General features: G+C 39.6%; 1 protein-coding gene across 1 annotated transcript in view; it reads right to left on the reverse strand.

The window, feature by feature from the left end:
• TTN (titin) overlaps window positions 1–26,141 on the reverse strand; it is a 311,927-nt gene that overhangs the window by 29,480 nt on the left and 256,306 nt on the right. The window contains exons 248-265 of the mRNA XM_043504858.1: window positions 25,469–25,744; window positions 25,071–25,370; window positions 24,677–24,979; window positions 24,057–24,356; window positions 23,639–23,926; window positions 23,251–23,547; window positions 22,860–23,162; window positions 22,446–22,751; window positions 21,310–21,597; window positions 20,900–21,190; window positions 20,517–20,804; window positions 19,750–20,340; window positions 19,557–19,661; window positions 18,833–19,030; window positions 18,448–18,744; window positions 17,752–18,339; window positions 17,355–17,657; window positions 135–17,240 (exon numbers count right to left, since the gene is read on the reverse strand). Coding sequence (XP_043360793.1) covers window positions 135–17,240; window positions 17,355–17,657; window positions 17,752–18,339; window positions 18,448–18,744; window positions 18,833–19,030; window positions 19,557–19,661; window positions 19,750–20,340; window positions 20,517–20,804; window positions 20,900–21,190; window positions 21,310–21,597; window positions 22,446–22,751; window positions 22,860–23,162; window positions 23,251–23,547; window positions 23,639–23,926; window positions 24,057–24,356; window positions 24,677–24,979; window positions 25,071–25,370; window positions 25,469–25,744 — 22,428 coding nt within the window. The remainder of the gene's footprint in view (window positions 1–134; window positions 17,241–17,354; window positions 17,658–17,751; window positions 18,340–18,447; window positions 18,745–18,832; window positions 19,031–19,556; window positions 19,662–19,749; window positions 20,341–20,516; window positions 20,805–20,899; window positions 21,191–21,309; window positions 21,598–22,445; window positions 22,752–22,859; window positions 23,163–23,250; window positions 23,548–23,638; window positions 23,927–24,056; window positions 24,357–24,676; window positions 24,980–25,070; window positions 25,371–25,468; window positions 25,745–26,141) is intronic.

Consider the following 26,141-nt stretch of genomic DNA (forward strand, 5'->3'; position numbering starts at 1 on the left):
TAAGAACATCTTTGGTGCTGTATAAAAATTAACAACTTCAAAGTAATTATTACAACTAATAATTATTTTATGTTAAATATTTTAAGCATATATATGTAATTTATGCTCTAAGTATTTTTATTGTTGAAACAAACCTGTTATTTTAACTCCTTCTTTGGTCTCAGTGGGTACTCCAACACCAAATTCATTTTCTCCAGAGACTCTGAAGTAGTAAACAGCACCTTCTTGAAGACTGGTAACTTTGTAGGAAAGGCGATGGCAATTGTTCGTTACAGTGACCCAAGCCTTCTTGCTAGCCTCTCGTTTTTCAATGTAATAGTTCTTCACAAGAGCACCACCATCATTCTCAGGAACATCCCAGGATAACACTGCAGATTCTTTTGTTACATCTTTTACAGCAATATTAGATGGAGGTCCAGGGGAATCAAGAACTTTGACAACTAAGGTCAAGGTAGCTGTGCTCAGGGTATTTTGTAATGTTAATGCATATTTTCCAGAATCATTTCTTGTTGCTTTCTCAATGGTCAGTGAGGTACAATAATCTGAAGAATCAATAGATGCTCGTGTACGGAGATCTGTCTCTGGTTTATTCCACATTACATTTGGGACTGGTTTTCCCCTGAAAGGTACAGTCATTGTAAAAGATTCACCAGCCTTTACAATTAAAGTCTTTCGCATTTCACTATCAATATCAAAGGCAGGTTCTTCTTCTCTTTCCTTTGCTACCTGAGGTTCTGAGACATCACTTGGATCACTAGCACCAACTTTGTTGATAGATCTTACTCTGAAGACATATTCAGACCCTGATGTTAGCCCAATTACAGTGTACTCTGTGCCTCTTAAATTTTGAATAGCTATTGACCAGTCAGTTTCATCAGTTTTCTTGTATTCCACTGTGTACCCAGTAACTGGGGCACCTCCATCAAATAATGGCTTTGTCCATCCAATTGTTATATTTGATCTTGTTGAGTCCAGAATCTTAGGTTTAGATGGAGGAGATGGTATGAAAACTGGATCTTCTGCCCGAATCAATGGTGAAGTGTCACTTGGAAGACTGAAACCAGCAGCATTTTCTGCATAAACCCGATATTCATATTCACATCTGTCTCGAAGACCTAATGACTTAACTCTTAGATCATAAACTGGTTTTTTGTTTACACGGATCCATCGGAGGCTATTTTTCTCACGTCTTTCAATTATGTATCCAGAGATCTCATTTCCTCCATCACTGTCGGGCCTTGCCCAGCACAGGGTCATGGAATCCTTTGTCACATTGGTTATCTCTAAAGATTTAGGTGGATTTGGAACTGTAAATGGATCTAGGGCCTTGACTGCATAGCTCTCCAAAGCTTCACCAACACCATATTTGTTAACTCCCATCACTCTGAAGATATATTCATTTCCTCTAAGTAGTTTTGTTACTTTACAGGATGTTGTTCTAAGCTCTCCTTCACAAAGTGTCCATGCAATTCTACTGGTCTCACGTTTTTCTACAATATAATAATCAATATCTGCACCTCCATTTTCTTGGGGTGGTCCCCATGACAGGTGACACTTTTCAGCAGTAAGGCCAGTTATTTCTAATGGGCCTGCAGGTGGGCCGGGTCTATCAAGTACTTTGCAGTTAACAGCCAAAGATCTTGTTCCTGCAACATTTTGCAGTGTTAATACATACTGACCCGAATCCCGTCGAATGCAATCCTTCACAGTTATCGCAGTAGTGTGATCTGTTGAGACTATTTCAACTCTTGCTTTTTCCTCAATCTCTTTACCGTCCTTTGTCCATGAAATCACAGGTGAAGGTCGTCCTACAATATCAGCATTGATTTTAAGGACCTCTCCAGCTTTAACAACAACAACGTCCCTAAATTTGACATCCATCATAATTCTGGGAGCATCAACATCATCTTTTACAGTCACAGGTCCAGTTGATTCAGATGGATCACTAAAGAGTCCAGCAGCATTCTTTGCAATAACATGGAATTCATATCGCTGATCTTCTGTAAGTCCAGTCACATCAAAGAAAGTTTCTTGTATGTTTATGAAATTGCACTTTAGCCAACGGCCATCTGGTAGCTCTCTGCGCTCAATAATATATCCTGTAATTTTAGCTCCACCATCATATTCTGGTTTGGACCATGACAATGAGACACATGTTCTTGTAATATTAGTAACTTCTGGCTGACCAGGAGGATCACATGGATCTCTTGCAGCAGCTGGTTCACATGATTTACTGCATTTGCCTATTCCTGCAATATTTTCAGCATACACACGATATTCATACATTAGTCCTTCTTCAAGGCCAGTGACCTTCATTTGTGTATCACTTATGAGGCTTTTGTTTACTTTTGTCCAAAGAATGCTGCTTCTTTCTTTCCTTTCAAGATGATATCCAATTACTTTGCTACCTCCGTCATTGACTGGTTCCTGCCAAATTACAGTCATGAAAGTTTTAGTTGCATGTACTACTTGAGGAGTTCCAGGTGGACCGGGTGGCTTAAATGGATACTCTGCTACAACAGAGGGAAACTCAACATAGGTGCTCCTACCATAGCGGTTTTCAGCACACACACGGAATTGATATTCAGATCCTGTGGTTAGATGCACTACTTTAATCGATGTTCTTGCAACTGCTGCAGATACTACATCCCATATTGTTGTGGTAGTTTCTCGCTTCTCCACAATATAATTGCTAATATGGCAGCCACCATCATACACTGGAGGTTTCCAAGATAAAGTTACATTATCTGCGCTAACACTGTCAATATGTACATCAGATGGAGGTCCTGGTCTGTCAAGAACAATTACAGTGATAGAAAATGTTTTAGATCCAGCACTGTTGGAAATACATAATTCATAATTTCCAACATCTTCCTTTGAAGCTTCCTTGAAGGTCAGCAAAGTTGAAGTCTTTGATGTTTGAACATTTACCCTAGTTGTCTCTTTTAAAGTATGTCCATCTTTCCTCCAGCTAGCTGTTGGTGGAGGCCTACCTCTGATCGGCACATCAATCTTAAGATCATCTCCAGCTTTGACACTGAAAGTATTGAAAAGAAGTTCAGCAGAAGGCTGGATTTCAATATCTTTTGCAACTACTGGAACTCCAAGTTGTCTTGGATCACTCTTCCCTTTTTCATTAACAGCAATCACTCTGAAAGTGTATTCCTCTCCCTTACTTAAGCCTGTTATTGTTGCTTCTAGTGTCTTAACTTGGGTACAAGTGCTCCATTTTTCACTTCCTTTAGTTTGCATTTCCACTATATAACCAGTAATTTTACTGCCACCATCACTCTCTGGTTTCTCCCATGTAATTGTAGCAGTGTTGCGAGTCACATCTACAAGAGTTACTTTTCCAGGTGGATACGGTGGTTCAGAAACCTTAACTGGTTCAGCTGTTTCTGCTGGCAAACCAACCCCATATTCATTTGCTGCCAAGACATGGAAGTAGTAAATGCATCCTTCCTGTAGTTGATCAATTTTGAAGGTATTTTTAGTGCAGTTATTTGTAACAGTGGCATATGCCTTTCTAGTAGATTCTCGCTTTTCAATGATGTAGTTTGTAATTTTAGCTCCACCATCAATAAGTGGTGGCTCCCAGGCTAATGCTACTGAATCTCTCTTAACTTCTCTGATTGTCAAGTTAACCGGTGCACTGGGGGAATCAAGGACTCTGACATTAACAAAAGCTGATTTTTTGCCACTATTATTTTCTAAAGTCAGGTTGTATCTACCACTGTCAAATCTGTTTACATTATCAATGACCAGCATTGTATATGAACTGGTAACCTCAATCTGAGCTCGGTCACTAATGGTGCCTTCTGCTTTTTCCCATTTGACTTCAGGTTCTGGTCTTCCTTTGATGGTAACAAACAGACGTAATGTACCACTCGCACGTACAGTGACTACTTTTCTGAGATCCGCATCTAGTTCAATTTCAGGAGGTTCTATTTTGTCAGCTGCAATGACTGTACCAGGTATAGTTGCAGGTTCCCCGACTCCTTCAGAGTTAATGGCACAGATGCGGAAATTGTATTCATGGTTTTCTTTAAGTTTTGTTACAGTGAACTGTTTTCCTTGTAGTCCTGTTGGTGGTGTGCAAGTAATCCATTCATCAGCAGTAGCTTCTTTTACTTCCACAACATATCCCTTAATGGGAGCACCACCATCATAAATAGGCTTGTTCCATGCGAGGGACACTGATGATCTGGAAGTGTCTGTCACCTTTGGATTACTTGGTGGGCCTGGTGGATACAGTGCATCACGCGCACGATAGAAAATGGATGGTTCACTAGACTCACCTACACCAGCTGCATTTTCAGCAGAAACTCTGAATTCATAGAAATGCCCATCTGTAAGTCCAGTTACTCTGAACCGCAAGTCTGTTAGCCTTTTCTTATGGCACTTGGTCCATCGAATACCATCTTTGTCTCGCTTTTCAAGTATGTAACCTTCAATTTCGGCTCCACCATTGTCTGTTGGACGACCCCATGTTACAATCATAGAATCTTTTGTGATTGCTGAAACTTCTGGCACTGAAGGAGGACCTGGAGGTTTGTATGGATTACAAGCCACAACAGGCTCAGATTCCAGTGGTTCTCCAATTCCAAATTTGTTCACAGCCATTACACGGAAAATATATTCATTGCCTGGAAGGAGTTTGGTTACTTTGTGGTTAAGAGCTTGCACATCAGATGCCACTAGTGTCCAGGAAAGTCTGCTTGTCTCTCTCTTCTCAATGATGTAATGTGAGATGCTAGAACCGCCATCATGTAAAGGTGGGGCCCATGCCAAGTAACATTTTTCTGCAGTGACACCTGTAATCTTCAAAGGACCCTCTGGAGGTCCTGGCCTGTCAAGCACTTTTACTGTGATTGGTATAGATTTTGTACCCCCTACATTGCTGAGTTTAAGTGAGTAGTGACCTCCATCAATTCTTACACAGTCTTTGACCGTGAGAGTTGTTCTTCGAAGTGTAGATTTAATTTCCATTCTTGCAGTTGTTTCTTCAAGCTCTTTTCCATCTTTTGACCATGTAATGTCAGGAATAGGTTCACCATGGATATCAGCCTCAAGAACAAAGGTTTCTCCAGCATGAACAACAATGACATCTTTGTATTTTGGATCTAAAGATGCTCTTGGTGCTTCAATTTCGTCTCTAGCAGTAATTGGCCCTGTGCTTTCAGATGGTTCACTCAAGCTACCAGCTGCATTTCTTGCAATTACTCTAAATTCATATATTTGGTTTTCAACAAGACCAGTTACTGTAAATTCTGTTTCCAGTACATTTGTAAAGCTGGCTTTCATCCAACGACCTTCAGGTAGTTCTTTCTTTTCTACAATATATCCAGTTATTTTGCTACCACCATCGTACTCGGGTTTTTTCCAGTTTATTGTGACATAATTTCTTGTAATAACAATGGGATCTGGGCGGCCAGGTGGATCACATGGATCACGGGCAGCATACAGTTCAGATACTTTGCTAACTTTACCAATGCCAACAATGTTTTCAGCAGAAACTCTGAACTCATATTCAAGACCTTCTTCAAGGCCATCTGTTTTATATTTGGTGTCTGGAATGAGGGCCTTGTTCAACTTTGTCCAAAGAATGCTGTTTTTATCTTTACGCTCAAGATGGTAGCCAAGAACCTTGCTTCCTCCATCATTAACTGGTTCGTTCCACTGTACAATCATATGGTCTTTGGAAGCTGATGTAACAAATGGCGTTCCAGGTGCCCCAGGTTCTTTATATGGGTATTGCACAACAACTGCCTTAGAATCCAGTGGAGGGCTCTTTCCATATCTGTTTTCAGCACAAATTCTAAACTGGTATTCAGAACTTGTTTTAAGATTTGCCACTTTGATTGTTGTTCTTGCAACTGTTGCTGATACCATCTGCCAGGTGGTGGTGGTTGTGTCACGTTTCTCTACTATGTAATTGGTTATCTGGCAGCCTCCATTATAATCTGGTGTATCCCATGATAAGACAACAAAGTTTGCGCTAACTTCATCAAAGCGAACAGGTCCTCGTGGAGAGCCTGGCTTTTCAAGTACAATTATGCTCAGGTGCTCTGTAGCTGTGCCTGCTGTGTTTGATGCTGTTACTGTATATTTGCCAAAGTCATCCTTATTGCTTTCTTTAATATGTAAGATAGTGGATGTTGGTGTGTCATGAACATTTAACCTGGTTGTCTGTTTAAGTGACTGCTCATCTTTTGTCCAAATAATCTTAGGGGTGGGTCGGCCTATAAATGGTACTTCTATCTTAAGATCTTCTCCAGCCTGGACACTGTAAGTATTAAACATCAGCTTGAAACTTGGCTCAATTGTCAAATCTTTAGCTATCACAGGAATTGCAAGTGCTCTGGGATCACTTTTGCCTTTTTCATTGTAGGCTATCACACGGAACTGATATTCTTGATCTGAACTCAAACCGGGTACAACTGCACTGCACACTTTGGTCTCAGTGACAACACTCCATTTTTCTATTCCTTTAGGCTGCATTTCAACTATGTACCCCAAAATTCTGCTACCTCCATCATGTTCAGGTTTCTCCCACATAAGTGATGCACTTGTGTGAGTCACATCAGTGAGACTGACTTTCCCAGGAGGCAAAGGTGGCTCTGAGGCTTTCATAGCATCTATAGTTTCAGCTGGAATACCAATTCCAAATTCATTTTCAGCCATAACTCTGAAATAATAAGTTGCTCCTTCTGTAAGGTTTTCAACTTTAAAGCTTGTTTTGCCACATTTAGCACTCACATTTGCGTATGCCTTTCTGGTTGACTCACGTTTGTCAATCACGTAATTCTTTACTTTTGCACCACCATCATTAGCGGGTAGTTCCCAGGATAGTACTGCATAATTTTTCTTAACATCTTTTACTACTAAATTTTGTGGTGGTCCTGGTGTGTCAAGGACTTTTACTGTAACAAATGCAGATTTAGATCCACTGCTGTTCTCTAACTTAAGAATGTACTTTCCAGTATCATTTCTATCACAGTTATCGATGGATAGTTGTGTGTAGTTTATGCCTTTTTCAATTTGAACCTTATCTGTAAATTCACCTTCTTCCCGAGACCATGTGATTTCAGGTGTTGGTCGTCCTCTGAATGGTATGTGAATCCTAGCAGATCCACCAGCTCTAACCAATATTCCTTTCCTTAGTTCTGAATCAATATCAAGTTCAGGAGCTTCAAGCTTGTCTTCTGGTTTAACAGTTCCAGGAACTGATGCAGCCTCTCCTACACCAACTTTATTGAGGGCACACACTCGTACTTTATATTCCTGGTGTTCAATAAGTTTTCTAATTTCAAATCGAGTGACACGCAGCCCAGTCTGTGGAGTAGCTACTGTCCATTCTTCTTCCTCTGCTTTACAGAGCTCCACAATGTATCCTTGGATTTCACTACCACCATCATAAATAGGTTTACCCCAACCAAGTGTAATTGAATTTTTGGTGGTATCTACAACATGAGCATTAGTGGGTGGACCAGGTTTGAACACAGGGTCACAAGCTTTAAAATAAGGAGAAGCTTGGCTCGGTTCACTAATTCCAGCAGCATTTTCAGCAGATACTCTGAATTCATACTCATGATCTTCTGTTAGTCCAGTGACTCTTAATCGCAAATCTGTAATTCTGCGTTTATTACATTTTGTCCATCTGATGCCAGCTCTGTCTCTCTTTTCTACAATGTAACCAATAATTTCACTGCCTCCATCACTATCTGGCCTGCTCCAGCAGACAGTCATGGAATCCTTTGTGATGTTGGTAATTTCCAGTGCCTTTGGTGAACCAGGAACCACAAATGGATTTTTCATAAATACTGGAACAGATTCCAGAGGCTCACCAACACCATATTTGTTAACTGCCATTATACGGAAAATATACTCATTACTTTCCAAAAGTTTTGTTACTTTCAGCATTGTGGCTACAGCATCTGAAGCAACAACAGTCCAAGCAAGGCGGCTAGTTTCTCTCTTCTCAACAATGTAGTGAGAAATGTCACTACCACCGTCATGGAGTGGGGGATTCCATGACAATGAACATTTTTCAGAAGTAATTCCAGTAACCTGAATTGGGCCTTCTGGCGGACCTGGTCTGTCCAATACTTTTACATTTATGGGTACTGACTTTGTTCCTGCAGTGTTAGAGGCTTGTAAAATGTACTGTCCACCATCAACTCTAATGGCATCTTTTACAATAACTAATGCCTTGAAATCAGTGTTCTTTATCTCACATCTAGCAGTTTCTTCAAGTTCCTTATCTCCTTTGAACCACTTAATGGTAGGTAGTGGCTTTCCATAGACATCAGCCTCAAGTTTGAACATTTCTCCAGCATTTACAAAAATTGTATCTTTGTATTTTGGATCCATTGAGATTTTTGGAAGCTCAACTTCATCCTTTGCTGTTATTGGTCCTGTACTATCAGAGGGTTTGCTTATTGCACCTGCAGCATTCTTTGCGATAACTCTAAATTCATATCTTTGATCTTCAGTAAGCCCTGTTACAGTGAACTGAGTTTCAATGACATTTGTGAAGCTAGCTTTCATCCAGCGACCATCAGGCAAGTCACGTTTTTCTACAATATAACCAGTAATCTTGCTACCTCCATCATATTCTGGTTTGGTCCATTGTAGAGTAATTGAGCTTCTTTTAACAATTATGGCTTCTGGGCATCCTGGAGGATCACAGGGGTCTCGGGCTACATAGCACTCTGAAACTTTGCTTGCTTTTCCTACACCAACAATATTTTCTGCAGAAATCCTAAATTCATATTCAATGCTTTCTTCAAGGTTAGTTGTTTTATAATGCATGTCTTGGATAATGGTCTTATTTATTTTTGTCCATAAAATGCTGTTTCTTTCCTTTCTCTCAAGATGGTAACCCAAAACTTTACTTCCACCATCATTAATTGGTTCATGCCACTGTACAACCATAGAGTCTTTTGTTACTGTTGTCACAAATGGTGTGCCAGGAGGACCTGGTTCTTTATAGGGATACTGAGCTACAACTGGTTCAGATTCCAAGGCAAAGCTCTGTCCATACCTGTTTTCAGCAAATATTCTAAACTGATATTCTGAGCCAGTTTTCAGTTTAGTCACTTTTAGGGTAGTTCTTGCAACAGCAGCTGAAACCGTTTCCCATACAGTGGTTGTTGTATCTCTCTTATGAACAATGTAGTTGGTGATTTGGCAGCCACCTGTATACAGTGGAGGATTCCATGATACTGTAATGCTTTCAGCACTAATATCATCAAACTTTACAGGCCCTCTTGGAGGATCAGGCTTGTCTAGTGTTATAATTTCAACAGATGCAGACTTTTGTCCAATAACATTAGCAACTGTGATTCCGTATATGCCGCTGTCCTCTTTGTGTGTTTCTTTAATATTAAGTACAGTGAGATTAGGCAAATCATTAACGTTAACTCTTGTTGTCTGCTTTAACGGTTGGCCATCTTTTGTCCAAGTAACAGTTGGTGTAGGTCGACCAGAAATTGGTATTTCTACTTTTAGATCTTGTCCCACCTGGATACTGTAACTGTGGAATGCAGGTCTTACATCTGGTTCAATAACAAGGTCTTTGGCGACCACTGGAACTGCAAGAGATCGTGGATCGCTCTTGCCTTTTTCATTTACAGCTATTACTCTAAATAGATATTCTTCTCCTTGAGTTAGGTTAGTAATCAGTGCTTCAAGTGCTTTTACACATGCACATTCTGACCATTTGTCACTGCCCTTAACTTCCATCTCAACAATATATTGTAAGATTTTGCTACCACCATCATGTTCCGGCTTTGACCAGTTTAGCGATACACTATTTCTTGTGACATCATCAACTGTTATTTTCCCTGGAGGTTGAGGAACTTCAGCAACCTTAATTGGGTCAATGGTTTCTGCAGGAAGGCCAATTCCAAATTCATTCTCAGCAGTGACTCTGAAGTAGTAATTGCTGCCCTCCTGAAGTTGGTCTACTTTCCATGAGGTCTTGTGGCAATTTGTTGCAACAGCTGCATAGGCCTTTCTTGTTGCTTCACGCTTTTCAACAATATAATTTTTTATTTTAGCGCCACCATCCAGTAAAGGAGGTTCCCATGAAAATGAAACAGAGTCTTTGGTGATCTCCTTAATTTTTAGGTTAACAGGTGGACTTGGGGTATCCAGTACCCTTACACTGACAAAGGCAGACTTTATTCCACTACTGTTTTCTAAAGTAAGAATGTATTTTCCAGTATCAAATCTGTTAACATTGTCAAGAACAAGGGAAGTGAAGCTGCTAGTAATGTCAATAATAGCTGCCTCTCTGATCTCACCATCCATTTTATCCCATTTTACTTCAGGGGTTGGACGCCCTCTAATAGGAACAAATAATCTTAAGGAACCACCTGCCCTTACATTTACAATTTTCCTTAAGTCTAGGTCAAGATCAAGGTCTGGAGCTTCCAATTTTTCTTCAACAACAACAGAACCAGGAACATCAGCATGCTCTCCAACTCCAGCTTTATTAACAGCACAGATACGGAATTTATATTCATGTTTTTCTAATAAATTTTCTACTTCCATATTTGTTTTCTTGATTCCAGTTGGTGGGGTACAAATTGTCCAGTCACCAACACTTACATCACATTTTTCAACAATGTATCCCTGGATTTCACTGCCACCATCATAGATTGGTTTGCCCCATGAAAGGAAAACTGAAGATCTTGTCACATCTATCGCTTTGGGATTATTAGGTGGACCTGGCTTGTAAATAGGATCACAAGCCTTATAGTAAGTGGAAGGTAGGCTTGGTTCACTAAGACCAGCAGCATTTTCAGCTGAGACTCTGTACTCATACTCATGGTTCTCTATAAGTCCAGTCACCCTGTATCTCAGTTCACTGACCAAACGCTTGTTGCATCTTGTCCAGCGAATGCCTTCTTTATCTCGTTTTTCAAGAACATAGCCCAGAATTTCACTACCACCATCTGAGGCTGGCCTTTCCCATACAACAATCATTGAATCTTTGGTAATGGCTGAGACTTCTGGGGCATTTGGTGGAAGTGGAACAACAAATGGGTTCTTTGCAATTACTGGTTCAGATTCAAGAGGTTCACCAACACCATATTTATTTACAGCCATGATACGGAAGACATATTCATTTCCTTCCAAAAGTTTTGTAACTTTGCAACTAAGGGCTTGCACATTGGAGTCCACTACAGTCCAAACTAAGCGGCTGGTTTCTCTTCTTTCTACAATGTAGTGTGAAATATTACTACCACCATCCTGTAGTGGGGGTTTCCAAGCCAACACACATTTTTCAGCAGTAATTCCTGTTATATCAACAGGCCCTTCAGGTGGCCCAGGTCTATCAAGAACTTTGACATAAACAGAAGCTGTTTTTTCACCCGCAACATTCTTTGCCAGCAATACATAATGACCACTATTAACACGAATGGCTTCTTTTATACTGAGGCTTGTTGCAAAATCTGTGCTTTTTATTTCCAAATGAACCGTGTTTGCTAATTCTTGATCACCTTTTAGCCAGTGAATGGAAGGTAATGGTTTGCCATAAACATCAGCATCAATCTTGAATGACTCACCAGCATTTACTATAATTGCTTCTTTATATTTTGGATCCATACTTATACGAGGTGGCTCTACTTCATCTTTGACTGTGATTGCTCCTGAGCTTTCAGATGGTTCACTGAAAACACCTGCAGCATTTCTTGCTATGACACGGAACTCATACCTCTGATTTTCCACTAGGCCAGTTACTGCAAACTGAGTCTCAATGACATTTGTAAAGCTTGCTTTCATCCAGCGACCATCTGGTAACTCCTTCTTTTCAACAATGTAGCCTATGATTTTGCTTCCACCATCATATTCAGGTTTCTTCCACTGAAGGGTTACTGAGTTCCTTGTGACAATTATTGGTTCTGGACGACCTGGAGGATCACATGGGTCATGTGCTGTATAACATTCAGATACTTTACTTGCCTTTCCAATACCCACTATATTTTCTGCATAAACTCTGAACTCATATTCAAGTCCCTCTTCAAGGCCAGTTGTCTTAAATTTACTGTCAGGAATAGATGTTTTGTTTAGTTTAACCCAGAGGATGCTATTTCTTTCTTTGCGTTCCAAATGGTACCCAGTGATCTTGCTACCTCCATCATTGACTGGTTCATGCCACTGTACCACCATGCTATCTTTTGAGTGAGCTGATACAAAAGGTGTTCCAGGTGGACCAGGAACTTTGAATGGATATTGGGCTACAACAGACTCTGATGTGAGATATGTACTTTTTCCATATCTATTCTCAGCTGCAATTCTGAACTGATATTCACTTCCAGTCTTTAATCTACAGGCTTTTATTGTTGTTCTGGCAACAGTAGCTGACACAATTTGCCAGACAGTGGTAGAAGTGTCCCGTTTTTCTACAATATAATTGTTGATAGAGCTGCCACCATCATATATTGGTGGTTCCCAGGAAACGGTGATACTATCTGCTGTTACTTCATCTACCTTTACTGGTCCAGTTGGAGGCCCTGGTTTATCAAGGACAACAATATTAAGAGTTTCAGTAGCTTCACCTGCAGAATTTGTAAGTTTGACTAAATATGGTCCAACGTCATCTTTGCAGGCTTCTTTTATTGTTAGCAATGTGCTGTTTTCTGAACTTTCTGCATTTACTCTAGTAGTCTGTTTCAGTGGCACATTGTCTTTATGCCATAATACAGCTGGTTTGGGTCGACCAACAAATGGGACGTCAACTTTTAAGTCCTCTCCTGCTAGGACACTAAAAGTAGTGAACAACAATTTGAAAGCTGGTGGAATCACAAGATCTTTTGCAACAACAGGTATGCCCAGTTGTCGGGGATCGCTGACACCTTTTTCATTCTGAGCTGAAACACGGAAGGAATATTCCTCCCCTTGTATCAGTCCAGTTATAGTGGCTTCAGTAACTTTTACCGTAGCACAAATTGCCCACTTTTCACTGCCTTTGCTTTGCATTTCTACAATATAACCCAGAATTCTGCTACCTCCATCATGTTCAGGTTTTTCCCAGGACAAGGATACACTATTTTTTGTCACATCCAGCAAAGTTATCTTTCCTGGTGGCAGTGGTCTTTCTGACACTTTCACCGATTCTGGAGTTTCAACTGGAAGACCTATTCCATACTCATTTTCAGCTAGGACTCTGAAATAATAGTTGCAACCTTCCTGCAGGTTATCTACTTTCCAGCTGGTCTTGTGGCAATTGGCAATAACAGTTGAATAAGCTTTTCTTGTTGATTCTCGCTTTTCAACGATATAATTTTTTATTTTTGAACCTCCATCTATGAGAGGAGGCTCCCATGTGAGTGTAACAGATGATTTTGTGACTTCTTTTATTTTTAAATCTTGTGGTGCTCCAGGTGTATCAAGAACCCTGACATTTACAAATGCTGATTTACTCCCTGAACTATTTTCTATTGTCAATATATACTTGCCACTATCAAATCTGTTTACATTTCCAACAGTAAGTAGAGTATAAGAGCTTGTTGATTCAATGGTAGCTTTATCTAAAGACTCTCCATGTTCTCTTGTCCATTTCACTTCAGGTGCTGGTCTCCCTTTGATTGGGACAAAAAGTCTTAAAGTACAGCAGGCTCTGATATTGACAACTTTACGTAGTTCTGCATCCAGTTCAATCTCTGGAGGTAGCATTCTTTCTTCAGCCTTTGGTGATCCAGGAACAAGGGCAGGTTCTCCAATGCCTTCAGAGTTCATGGCATATATTCGGATTTTATACTCCTGGTTTTCTTTGAGATCCGTGATGGTAAAGGAAGTAGCCTTCAGTCCTGCTGATGGAGTTACAATTTTCCATTCATCTTCTTCAGGTAGTGCTATCTCAACCATATAACCTGTGATTTCTGAGCCACCATCATAAATTGGTTTATTCCAAGCTATTGTAATTGAGGACTTGCTAGTGTCTAAGACACGAGGATTACCTGGTGGACCAGGCTTAAACACAGTATCACAAGCTTTATAGAATTGACTGGTTGGACTTGGTTCACTAATTCCAGCAGCATTTTCAGCCATTATTCTATATTCATACTCATGACCCTCTGTCAGTCCAGATACTTTATAGCGTAAGTCCGTAACAACCCGTTTGTTACATTTCACCCAGCGTAGTCCAGCTCTGTCACGGCGTTCTACAATATAATTGGTTATTGGGCTTCCACCATCAGAATCAGGACGTCCCCAACAGACAATCATAGAATCTTTTGTAATTGCTGTAACTTCAGGTGTTTTGGGTGGATCAGGTGGCACATATGGATTTACTGCAAGAATAGGCTCTGATTCCAGGACCTCGCCAACCCCATATTTGTTAACAGCCATGACACGGAACACATATTCATTGCCTTTTAATAGGTTAGTGACCTTCTGTTTAGTTACTGGAACTTCTGAGGCCACGTTTGTCCATGCTAGTCTGCTGGTTTCTCGTTTTTCAACCACATAGTGGTCAATCTTTGCTCCTCCATCATCAAGTGGTGGTAACCATGAGAGTAGGCATTTTTCACTTGTAACCTCAGACACAGCCAAAGGCCCTTCGGGTGGACCAGGTCTATCAAGAACTTTAACATTGAAGATATGCTTTGCAAAGCCACCAGGATTAGAAGCAGTAAGTGTATATGCACCGCCATCTCTTCTGGCAGAATCTTTGTTGATCACAACAGTAGAGAAATCTGCCTTTTTTATTTCTAATTTTGCTGTGTCTTCTAGCTCTTTTTCATCTTTTGTCCATGTCAGGGTTGGTGTAGGTCGACCTGCAACATCAGCCTCAAGTCTGAAAACTTCACCTGCTTTCAGTACTAAAGTGTCCTTGTATTTGGCATCCACCATTATCCTTGGTGCTTCAATGTCATCTCTGCATGTTATTGCATCTGATGGCTCAGATGGCTGACTAACTGCACCAGCAGCATTTCTGGCAATCACACAGAATTCATAAGCAGCATCTTCTGTCAGACCACTTACAGTGAAATCTGTCTCTAGTATATTGCTAAAGTTAGCCTTTAGCCAACGACCATTAGGAAGGTCTCTCTTTTCAACAGTGTAACCAGTTATCTTAAAACCTCCATCATATTCTGGTTTAGTCCACTTAAGTGTTACTGCATGTCTTGTAACGTTGAGAGGTATTGGTTTACCAGGTGGATCGATAGGGTCCAGAGCAAACACTGGATCAGACGGTTTGCTTGGTTTACTTTTGCCAGCCATATTTTCTGCTATAACACGGAATTCATATGCAATGCCATCAGTAAGTCCACTTGATTTAAAGATATTGCCTACCACCAATGCTTTACTTACAATCTGCCAAAGAATGCTATTTCGTTCTTTTCTTTCAACATGATATCCCAAAATTGGACTTCCACCATCAGTAATAGGCTCGTTCCAGCTAATGGTCATTGACTCTTTTGTGACTGCAATCACCTGAGGAGTACCTGGAGGCCCAGGAACCTTAAATGGATAGTTGGCAATTACAGGCTCTGAAGAAATGGCTGGTCCCATTCCATATCTGTTTTGTGCTTTAACACGGAACTGATACTCAACTCCAGTAGTAAGATGAGTAGCTTTAAACATGGTACGTATAACAGTGGTTGCTAACTCAGTCCATGTGGTACTGTCAGTCTGACGCATTTCTACAACATAATTACTTATTGGTACCCCTCCATCATTCTGAGGAGGTTCCCATGAGAAAATTACAAAGTCAGATGAAACTTCATCAAATTTGATTGGTCCCGTAGGAGGGCCAGGAATATCATGAACCTGGACAGTGATCACATCACTAACTTCTCCAACAATATTTTTAGCTGATAGGGGATATCGGCCACTATCATTTCTTGTGCATTCATTGATGGTTAGTATGGTCGCAGTTGCAGTGTTTTCAGAGTTTACCCTTTGTGTCTGTTTAAGCAGCTGGTCTTCTTTTTTCCATGTCACAATTGGTCTTGGACGACCAAGCACAGGGATCTCAATTTTGATGTTGTCACCAGCTCTGGCAATTACTGATTTCTGGTAAATTCCACGGAGGTCAAATTCAGGAAGCATCACCTGCTCTTTAACAACAACTGGTCTGCTTTCTCTTGGATCACTTCTTCCAGCACTATTAACTGCCATGACCTGGAAAGTATATTCCTCATTTTCAGTTAGATTCTTCACGACATAGTCTAATGTTTTCACAGTTGTGATGTGTGTCCACTGAGTGGAACCTTTTTTCTGTGCTTCAATTATATAACCAGTGATCTTGCTACCACCATCATGTTCTGGCTTTGGCCAAGCCAGGCTAACTGTGCTCTTTGTTATATCCATAATATTGAGGCTCTCAGGTGGTGATGGTGCTTCAGAGGCTCTTACAGGTTCTGCAGTTTCAGCTGGTTCACCAATCCCGAACTCATTTTCAGCCAGCACTCTGAAGTAATATTCACATCCTTCAACCAAATTAGGAATCCTAAGGGAACATTTCTGGCAGTTGGTGGTGACAGTTGAATACGACTTTCGTGTTGCTTCCCGTTTTTCAACAATATAATTTGTTATACGTGAGCCACCATCTAATAGAGGCATATCCCAGTGCAGGATGATGCTGTCTTTAGTTATTTCCCTAGGCTTAAGATTTATTGGTGGTCCTGGTGTATCCAAGACTTTTACATTTACAAAGCCAGTTTTTTTACCAGCAGCATTTTCAAGGGTCATTACATATTTTCCAGCATCGTATCTATTACATTCTGTCATAATAAGTAGAGTAAAAGAGTCTGTATTTTCAATGTTGGCACGTGCTTTAAGTGGGATATCATCTTTCGTCCATGTAACTTCAGGAGTTGGACGACCTTTAATTGGCACAAATATCCGAATACTCAGTCCAGCTCTAACAACTAGTGTTCTTCTCAGCTCAGCATCTAATTCAAAATCAGGAACCATTTCCCGATCTTTGATTTCAACACTTGGAATCTGTGCTGGTTCACCAGCACCCACAGCATTGATGGCAATGATTCTAAAATTGTATTTGGCTCCTGGCTGGAGATTAGCAACAACAAATTCAGTGATTCTTAAAGCAGTTCCTGTCGTGTCTTTTACCCATTCTTCTTCTCCTTCCTTTTGATGCTCTACTGTGTAGCCAATGATGTCAAGTCCACCATCATAATGAGGCTTGCCCCATGTTAAAGAAGCACTGGTCTTTGTAGTATCAATCACTTGTGGGTTTGAAGGTGGACCTGGAGGATCTGAAGTAATGAAAAAAAGACAAAATCCCCACATTATATTAGACATGAGTTTTTATAGGAAGCCAAAATATTAATACTCTATGGTGAACTCTGCAGTAAAGACATGATACTAACATGCAGCATCTTTAATTAGTACTGGGTTTGAAGCATCACTTGGTGGTCCAACCCCTGCTCTATTTTCTGCACTGACGCGGAATTCATATTCATTTCCTTCTAGGAGTCCAGTCACTTTGCATCTAAGGTCTGAAACTGGTTTCTTCGTTACTCTGACCCATCTCAAACCTTTCTTTTCTTTCCTTTCCACGTAGTAGCCTGTGATCTCACTACCACCATCATCAATTGGCCTCTTCCAGGTAACAGCTGCACTATTTTTAGTTACATTTGTTACTTCTGGTTTTCCAGGAGGACCTGGAGGACCTAATAGGGAAAAAATACAGAGTTTTTGAAACATACGTGAGCCTTGAAATACTATAATGAGCACTTGGTTAAAATGTTAACCTTTTCTACTTACCAAATCTATCCACCATTTTAACTGGTTCTGACTGTACTGGTTCACCCTTGCCATACTGGTTCACAGCTGAGACACGGAAGATATATTCATTTCCTTGAATGAGCTTGCTAACAACATGCCTGCAAGTTTCAATATTTTCAGCAATTAAAGTCCACAGGAGTCGGCTAGTTTCTCTCTTTTCAAGTACATAAGACTTGATGGGTGATCCACCATCTTCTGCAGGAGCTGACCACGTAAGAGTAGCTTTTTCAGCTGAGACGTTGCTGACCTCAATAGGCCCAGGGGGTCCAGGTACATCTAAAACTTTCACCTGCACATGCTCCTGTTTAGTTCCAAAAGGATTGCTTGCAGTGATTGTGTATTCACCAGAATCTTTCCTGGCTGCATATTTGACATTAAGTGTGGAGGAAGTTGGAGTTGTTTCAATGTGTACTATATCTGAAGGCTTAAAGTCTTTTCCTGCTTTGGACCATGCTGAAGTTGGGAGTGGTTTGCCATGGATGCTAATAGCAGACATTGTAATGGTATCTCCTGCTTTAACAGTCAAGCCTTCTTTCAAAGTAGGATCAATAACAATAGTTGGTGCCTCTGTAAAAGAAAAGCACGTTTGTCAGAAAAGAGAGCAAGAGAGTATGTTTTAAACAATAATTTAACAAACCAACTGACTCCCCTATATTTTTGATAGGGTCTACGCACCATACTCATCCTTGCATATTATGGTTCCTGTAGGTTCTGATGGAGGACTGATAGCACCAGCAGTGTTCTTTGCTCTAATTCTGAACTCATACTTCCCACCTTCAAAAAGGTCAGTTACAGTAAATGCACAGTCTGGAACATTCACGTGATTAGCTTTTGTCCAAGTCTTTGAAGGCAAGTCACGTTTTTCAACTATGTAGCCAATTAACTTATGTCCACCATCATACTTCGGTTCTGTCCAAATGAGAGTTACTGAGTTCCTAGTTATAGTGATAACTTCAGGTTTCCCAGGAGGATCTTAAAAAGAATCAAAATTAAACAATAATAAAACAAATGCCAATATTTTTCAACCCACAGAATTTTCTTTTTTCTTCTGACGACTTACCAATGGGATCAAGTGCCACGATTGGTTCAGATGGCAGGCTTGGTTTACCTACTCCTGCCAGGTTGATTGCCATCACTCTGAATTCATATTCCAGACCTTCAGTTAACCCTGTTACTCTGAAGTCTTTCATCCTTAATGGAGTCTTGTTAGCTCTCTTCCACAGAAGGCTATTTCTTTCTTTAAATTCAAGGTGATAACCTACAAAGATGAATAGTAAAATGTAAAATAGCAGTTAATATTATAAAAATTTTCATTTTCACAGTTAACTGCCCATCATACTACTGCTGTATCTGTATGGAAGATTGGATCAGCTACTGTTGCAAGAACATTTAAAGATAGATTAAGGAATAGATATGAATGTAAATTACACATATATGCAGTTACATGATTTGTGAATGCAAATGCTAATTTATGCATGCAAATATGAATGTATATAGGTGCACCTATTGTCCCTTCCTTACAAGATTTGGCCATATGTGCATGAAACAGCTATAATGTCACAAGTCCTCTTTCTTTTTTTTTCCTAACTTTCACTGAATTTTAATTTTTTTATTATTATTTTAAAAACAAGCATATATATTAAAAGAATGAAAAAAGTATAATTTTAAAAATACATAAATAAGGGATACATTAAAACAAATAAAGTAATAGTTTTATTTTACTTTTCAATAAAAAGAGAGAAGAGCTAGAGGGAAAAATGGTGAGAAGGTTTTAAGGCAAATACCTGTGATTGGCGAGCCGCCAGTTTTCTTTGGGTCAGTCCAAGTCAGAGATGCAGAATCATGCCTAATATCAACAATTTTGGGTGGTGGAGGAGCATCTGGCACATCTGGAAAATATGTTAAAATAAATTAGCATAAAAAGGAAATATCAAGATTACATAATTTTTAATGAAAAAGATTATAATTTATGATTACCAAATGGATGTCTTGCAACCACAGGGTCAGATTTAAGGCCTTCACCTACTCCATATTTATTTTCAGCACTGATCCTGAAAGTATATTCATTTCCCTCATGAAGTCTTGAAACTCTAAATGTAGTTTTCTGGACAGCAGAAGCACATGTCACCCATTTATTGTTTATATTATCTCTCTTCTCTATGATATAATTAGTGATTTCTGAGCCACCATCATCTTTTGGAGGTCCCCATTTTAAGGTTATAGCATCAGCTGTGACTTCTTCAAATTTCACAGGTCCTGTTGGGATGCCAGGTTTGCCAACAACTTTTATGGAAATAGTGCCTTCCTTACTGCCAGCACTGTTCTTCAGAGTAATTGTGTATTTTCCAGCATCACCTTTTTGGCAGTCACGTACCAAAAGAGTAGTGTTAACTGCTGTAGACTCAAAGGCAACTCTTCCAGTCTCAGTGAGTACCTGGTCTTCACCTTTCTTCCATGTTACAGTTGGGGCAGGTTTTCCTTTAATTGGGATTTTAAGATGGAAACTACTACCTTCTTTAGCTAAATAGCACAAATCAGGTAGAGCTCTTAAATCAAGATCGGGTGCCACTGCAAAATAAAAAGGTATCAGTTATTCTTTTGAGCATAAAAACCTTAATTTTAAAATGTTAATTCAGTTCTAAACTAAACTGATATGTATCAATGCATGATGGACACTATATATAAAGCATCATATAATTTGGATAAATGAAAGAGAGTATTCATGAATTTGGACAAATACTTACCAACATCATCTCTTGCCACAACTGTAATCTCACTTGGAGTTCCATATCCAGCATCATTCTGTGCTCTTACTCTGAAAGTATACTCCTTCCCTTCCGTTAAGTCTTTCATTGAAAACTGGAGGTTCTTTGACCTCATAACTTCTTGCCATGAATCATCAGAAGTCATAATCTCAACACTGTATGCAATGATACGGCTTCCACCATCACTGATAGGCTTTTTCCAGGCTACACTGCAGGATGACTTTGTTACAGCCAAAGCTTTTAGGTCAACAACTGGGCCGGGTGTTTCTAGAAGGAATAAAAACATTGGTAAGTCTCAATTACAAATTAAAAACAAGCTCATTTTAAAAGTAAAGTAGGAAAACAATATTCAGTTTTCTCACCAGAAGCTTTAATAGCATCCCGAGTTTCACAGGGGTCACCAATGCCGTATTCATTTTCAGCGAGCACCCTGAAAAAGTATGATTTCCCTTCCTCTAAATTAGTTATCCTGAAACTTGTCTTTGGGCATTCCGTTGAAACTGTGGACCATGATTTTCTCTCTGCATCTCGTTTTTCAACAATATAGTTTGTGACTGGACTGCCACCATCAATTAAAGGAGGCTCCCAGGAAATAAAGGCAGAGTCCTTAGATGCTTCTTTTACAATCAGATTAATAGGAGGTCCGGGAGTATCTATATGAATGCAAAATAAATATTTGATTTAATAATCAAAATATAGAAAATATTAACTGGTATTACATTAATTTTAAAAATAACTAATACTTAAGATTAGTAATAATTCTGGCACTTACCAAGTACTTTCACAACCATGGTGTATGATTTTTTGCCACTGCTGTTCTCCAGAGTCAAGACATATTTTCCAGCATCATATTTGTTTACATTTTCACAGCGTAGGAAAGTGTCAAAATCAGTTGACTTGATATCTAGCCCTTTCCTGTCTCTTATGTTGGCATTCACTTTAGACCAACTAATCTTTGGAGGTGGACGTCCTCTTACTGGCACATAAATCCTCATTGTGACTCCAGCACGTAATATAAGTACTTTCCTCAGTTCTGCATCAAGATCTCCCTCAGGAGGAACTGCATTTGTAATAAAAGATGTATACATTATAAATTCAATATTTAAATATAGCACGAAAATTGCTGTGAGCAGAAGTCCCAGTTTACTGGCATTGTACTTGATTGGAAGGCCTGTTCCTGTGTCTCAGCTGGTGTTATTTAAACGGTGGTTTTGAGCTAGTTTCAAGATAATTGATAGACTGAACTTCTTCTGCAGTGCTTCCTCCTCCTCTCATCAACTACATCTCTTTTTTCCCCCCACCCATCATATGAATCAGTCCCTCTTCCTCCTTATCTTGAAAGGAACTTGTAACTCAGCTGCCTGTCCTGTACTTTTTTATCCTGCGCAAGTGTAACTATTTCTGGGTGGGTGCTACATTCTTGCTTCATTTAGTTGTGAATGATGAAGTAGCCTGAATGTCAATGGGGGACAAGAGCCCCATACAATTAAATTGGGCAAGATACCCCAGAAAACCACAAGGTCTTAGTATAGGCAGCTGGGCTCCAAATTCCTTGAAAGGTAGGAGATACTGAAGGCCTGAGGAAGAGGAGAGAGAGATCTGGATAGTCTGAATGAGGGCTGGGGGGAAAAGGGAAAAATCTTGAAGACCCAAGAAGGTGGGAGAATTACTGGTGGGGAGACAGGAAGAGCAGGCACTACCTGCCCTAAAAAATGATTCCAATCTCATTCCTCTTCAGTTGCCAATCCTCCCACACTCTGTAAAACAAGCTCTTTCAGGCTCCCAGCTACCATACCCTCCTGTGTTCTCTTGCTACAAGCTGTGACAAGCCCCTCCTTTAAGCTTCTAAATCTACTTCATAAATCTTCACTGAAAGCAGCAAGTTCATTTGTTTTCCAGAATACTTACTTAAAATGTCTTTGGCAAGGTGTTTGTCAGGTACATCACTTGGATCACTGTATCCAATCTTATTGACGGCATAAATACGGAACTGATATTCTGTATTTTCTGACAGTCCAGTTACCATGTAATGGGTATCCTGTAGGTTTTTCGGCAGATTGCATCTGACCCAGTTATCTGTGTCAGCTCTTTTTACTTCAACTAGATAACCAATAATGGGGCTTCCGCCATCATATGCTGGTTTACTCCAAGACAGGCTTATAGAATTACGGGTTGTGTCAACCACTTTTGGGAAGGCCGGAGGACCAGGAGGATCTGAGAATGAAAACAATAGGAAGTTACATAGAATACATTAAACAATAATACTGAGCAAAAGCATTTGGACATTTCAGAAGAAAATCAAAATAAATGTTTTTAACTTACACTGAGGATCACGAGCATATGCTGCCTTAGATGGTCCACTAGGTTTGCCTGGTCCAGCCTTATTCAGTGCTGTCACTCTGTACTCATACTCCGTTCCTTCTTGGAGTCCAGTGGCCTTTACAGTTCTTTCTATGACAGGCTTCCTGTTTACCTTTGTCCAGTTAACAGTTTTAGTTTCACGTTTTTCAAGTATGTATCCAGTCACAGGGGACCCACCATCATCAGCTGGTGGCTTCCAGCTAACAGTCATAAAATCCTTTGTTATATTACTAATTACAGGTGGATCGCAAGGCCCAGGTACATCTGTAAAGATTTATTGAAAATTATTTTCATATTCTTAAATGTGCATAAAAACAATTAATCACAAAACCACGCTGAGCAACAAGCTTACCATATGGATTTTTAGCAACTGTTGGCTCTGTGAAGATGGGATCTCCCACGCCGTATTTGTTTTCAGCACAAATGCGGAACTGATATTCGTGTCCTTCTATCAGTTTTTCTACACTGCAGCTCGTAATTGGTACATTGGCAGTGACTTGGGCCCAATTTGGTCTGCTTGTTTCACGCTTGTCAACAATATAGTTAGTAATTTCTGAACCTCCATCTTCAAGAGGAGGCTCCCAAGAAAGCATTGCACGATCTGCCCACATATTGGTGATTTTAACTGAGGCAGGAGGACCAGGCTTATCTGGAAAAATGAATGATCAATAGTTATATCTCTAGCTTTTACTATATTATCCAAGTTATAAATATGGACTAATAAATAATCTTTAACCTACCAAGTACTTTAAGCTTAATGGTTGCTGATCTGGAACCACTTGCATTTTCAGCAGTAATAGTATAGTCTCCTGTCTGCTTCCTGTTAACACTGAACATCTCCACAGTAGACAGGTTTCTTCTAGTGGTGATCTTAATGCCTTCAGCTGGTTTTAAAACTTCTCCTTCTTTCTTCCAAGTAATTATTGGCATAGGTTTTCCATACACATTAGCTTCAAGACAAACATTAGTTCCAGCTTTTACTGTAAGCAATGATTTCATAGATACAGCTAGTTCTATTCTGGGAGGAACTGAAAAGAAACAAAAAGAAGAGAGCTAACCAACCTAAAAGATTTAAACATATCATATGAATACCAGGTAAAAAAGCATGATTGAACATTATCAGAGTTTGCAAATACTTCTCAAGTATACATTCCTTACCATTTTCAGCCTGAATGGTCACTGGGTCAGAAGGCTCAGAAGGCCAGCTAATGTTAATTGCTGTCTTGGCAATTGCTCTAAACTGATATTGAGCATTTTCTTCCAAATCAGTAGCAATGTATTCTTCTTGAGGAATTTGATGTGGAGTAGAATTGCATCGTACCCACTTATCACCAGGCAGTTTGCAAGCTTCAACGAAGTAGCCAATAATTTTGCTTCCACCATCATGCTTTGGTCTTGTCCATACAAGTGACACAGTACTCTTAGTGACATCAATAACGTCAGGTTTACCAGGAGGATCTAAAAACAAACAAGACCATCATAAGTTTACCTTCATCAAAACATTTGTACATTTCAGAAAAATATTTTACAGTGGTGGATGGTATTCATAGCACATCCCTCTAAAAAAACACAAAAATGCTAGATCACACAATATGTAGATACAGTGTATTCATATTACGTATAAAACATCTAAAGAAATGGGAAAAGTGATGATTATAAAGTTGCAATTATTAAGTATTAAGTAAATGTATTACTACTAGTAATAAGTAAAATTAAATAACGTAAATTGACCATAAATATTAATGACATGTTACAAATCATTTAAATGTTTTGCTTACCAACTGGGGATCTTGCCGTAACAAAATCAGTTGGCTTGCTAGGTTTGCTTGCTCCAGCTTTGTTCAGGGCATAAATTCTGAAAGTATACTCGAGACCTTCAATTAGACCTGCACAAGGATACTCTGTAGAACGCACAAGTGTATCGTTAGCCTTCACCCACAGCAAACTATTTCTTTCTTTACGCTCTATGAGGTAACCAGTAATCGGACTGCCTCCATCACTGTCTGGCTTGTCCCAAGCCACAAAAATACAGTCCTTGTTGACCTTGGTAACACGCGCATTCTTTGGTTCACTTGGAACATCTGTGGAAAAACAAATTGGATAACATTATCTGTTCTTTTACTGTTAGAAGAATTAAAATCAGAGAAATGTCATCAATTAAAACTGACATACCAAATGGGAACCTTGCAACCATCTTGTCAGATGTGAGTGGCTCAGAAATGCCAAAACGATTTTCAGCACGAACACGGAACATATACTCTTGTCCAGGGGTCAGTTTTCCAACTCTGCAGCTTGTTTTTGTGACAGAAGCTACAGCTGTTATCCAGTCTCCCCGACTTACATCACACTTTTCAACCATATAGTTTGTAATGTTACTGCCACCATCTTCGAGAGGCATATGCCATGCAAGTGTGCAAGCATCCGCATCTATATCAGAAATGTCAAATGGAGGCTGTGGTGGACCTGGGGCATCTGCATAAAGATGTAAGGTGAACAATGTAAGAAAATAGTAGAGCATGAAATATCTTAAATCTAGCTGTGTAGAAAGTTAGGTTAAAAATGAAAGTTACCCATGACTACCACTCTGATTCTCTGAGTGGCAATACCCGAGCTGTTTTCTGCCGTAAGGGTATAGTAATTACTGTCTTTCCTCATCACATCCTTAATGATGAGAACAGAAGAGTTTTCTGCTTTATGTACAGCCAGACGACTGGATGTAAATACATCTTGTTCTCCTTTCATCCATTTACAGATTGGCTGAGGTTTCCCATAGACATATGCTTCAATTCTGAGTTTCTGCCCAGCTTTAATATTAACATGATCTGGCATCAGGATCTTAGGTGGCACTAAAAAAGACAAACAAACAAACAAATATTTGTAACTCCCTGTGAGAAATTATTTTATTTTGTCATTCAAGTGTCCTCTGCATGTCTGCTGGAGCCCTTAGGATTTTATAGATAGTATCCTTAGTCTCAATTCAGTAGGGATGTTTTAATAGTCTGAACTACAGATTTGAATGATGTAAACACCCCGAAACCAGATGCTCCATAGCTGTCAGTGTAAACGCTGACTTCTATCTTTATATTCTGATTTAGACTGTAAGTGAATATTTTTGTGTTCAGATTGTCTTCTCATATATTTGAACAGTGCCTAAGATACTAGCAGCACTTAAAAACCATTATCATCCTTTTAGCCAAGGGTAACTGGATGGCAATCTTTGGAGTATAGCTATGCCACTTAATC

The sequence above is a fragment of the Dermochelys coriacea genome, chromosome 11, assembly GCF_009764565.3.
Source record: "Dermochelys coriacea isolate rDerCor1 chromosome 11, rDerCor1.pri.v4, whole genome shotgun sequence".
NCBI classification, from domain to species: domain Eukaryota; kingdom Metazoa; phylum Chordata; order Testudines; family Dermochelyidae; genus Dermochelys; species Dermochelys coriacea.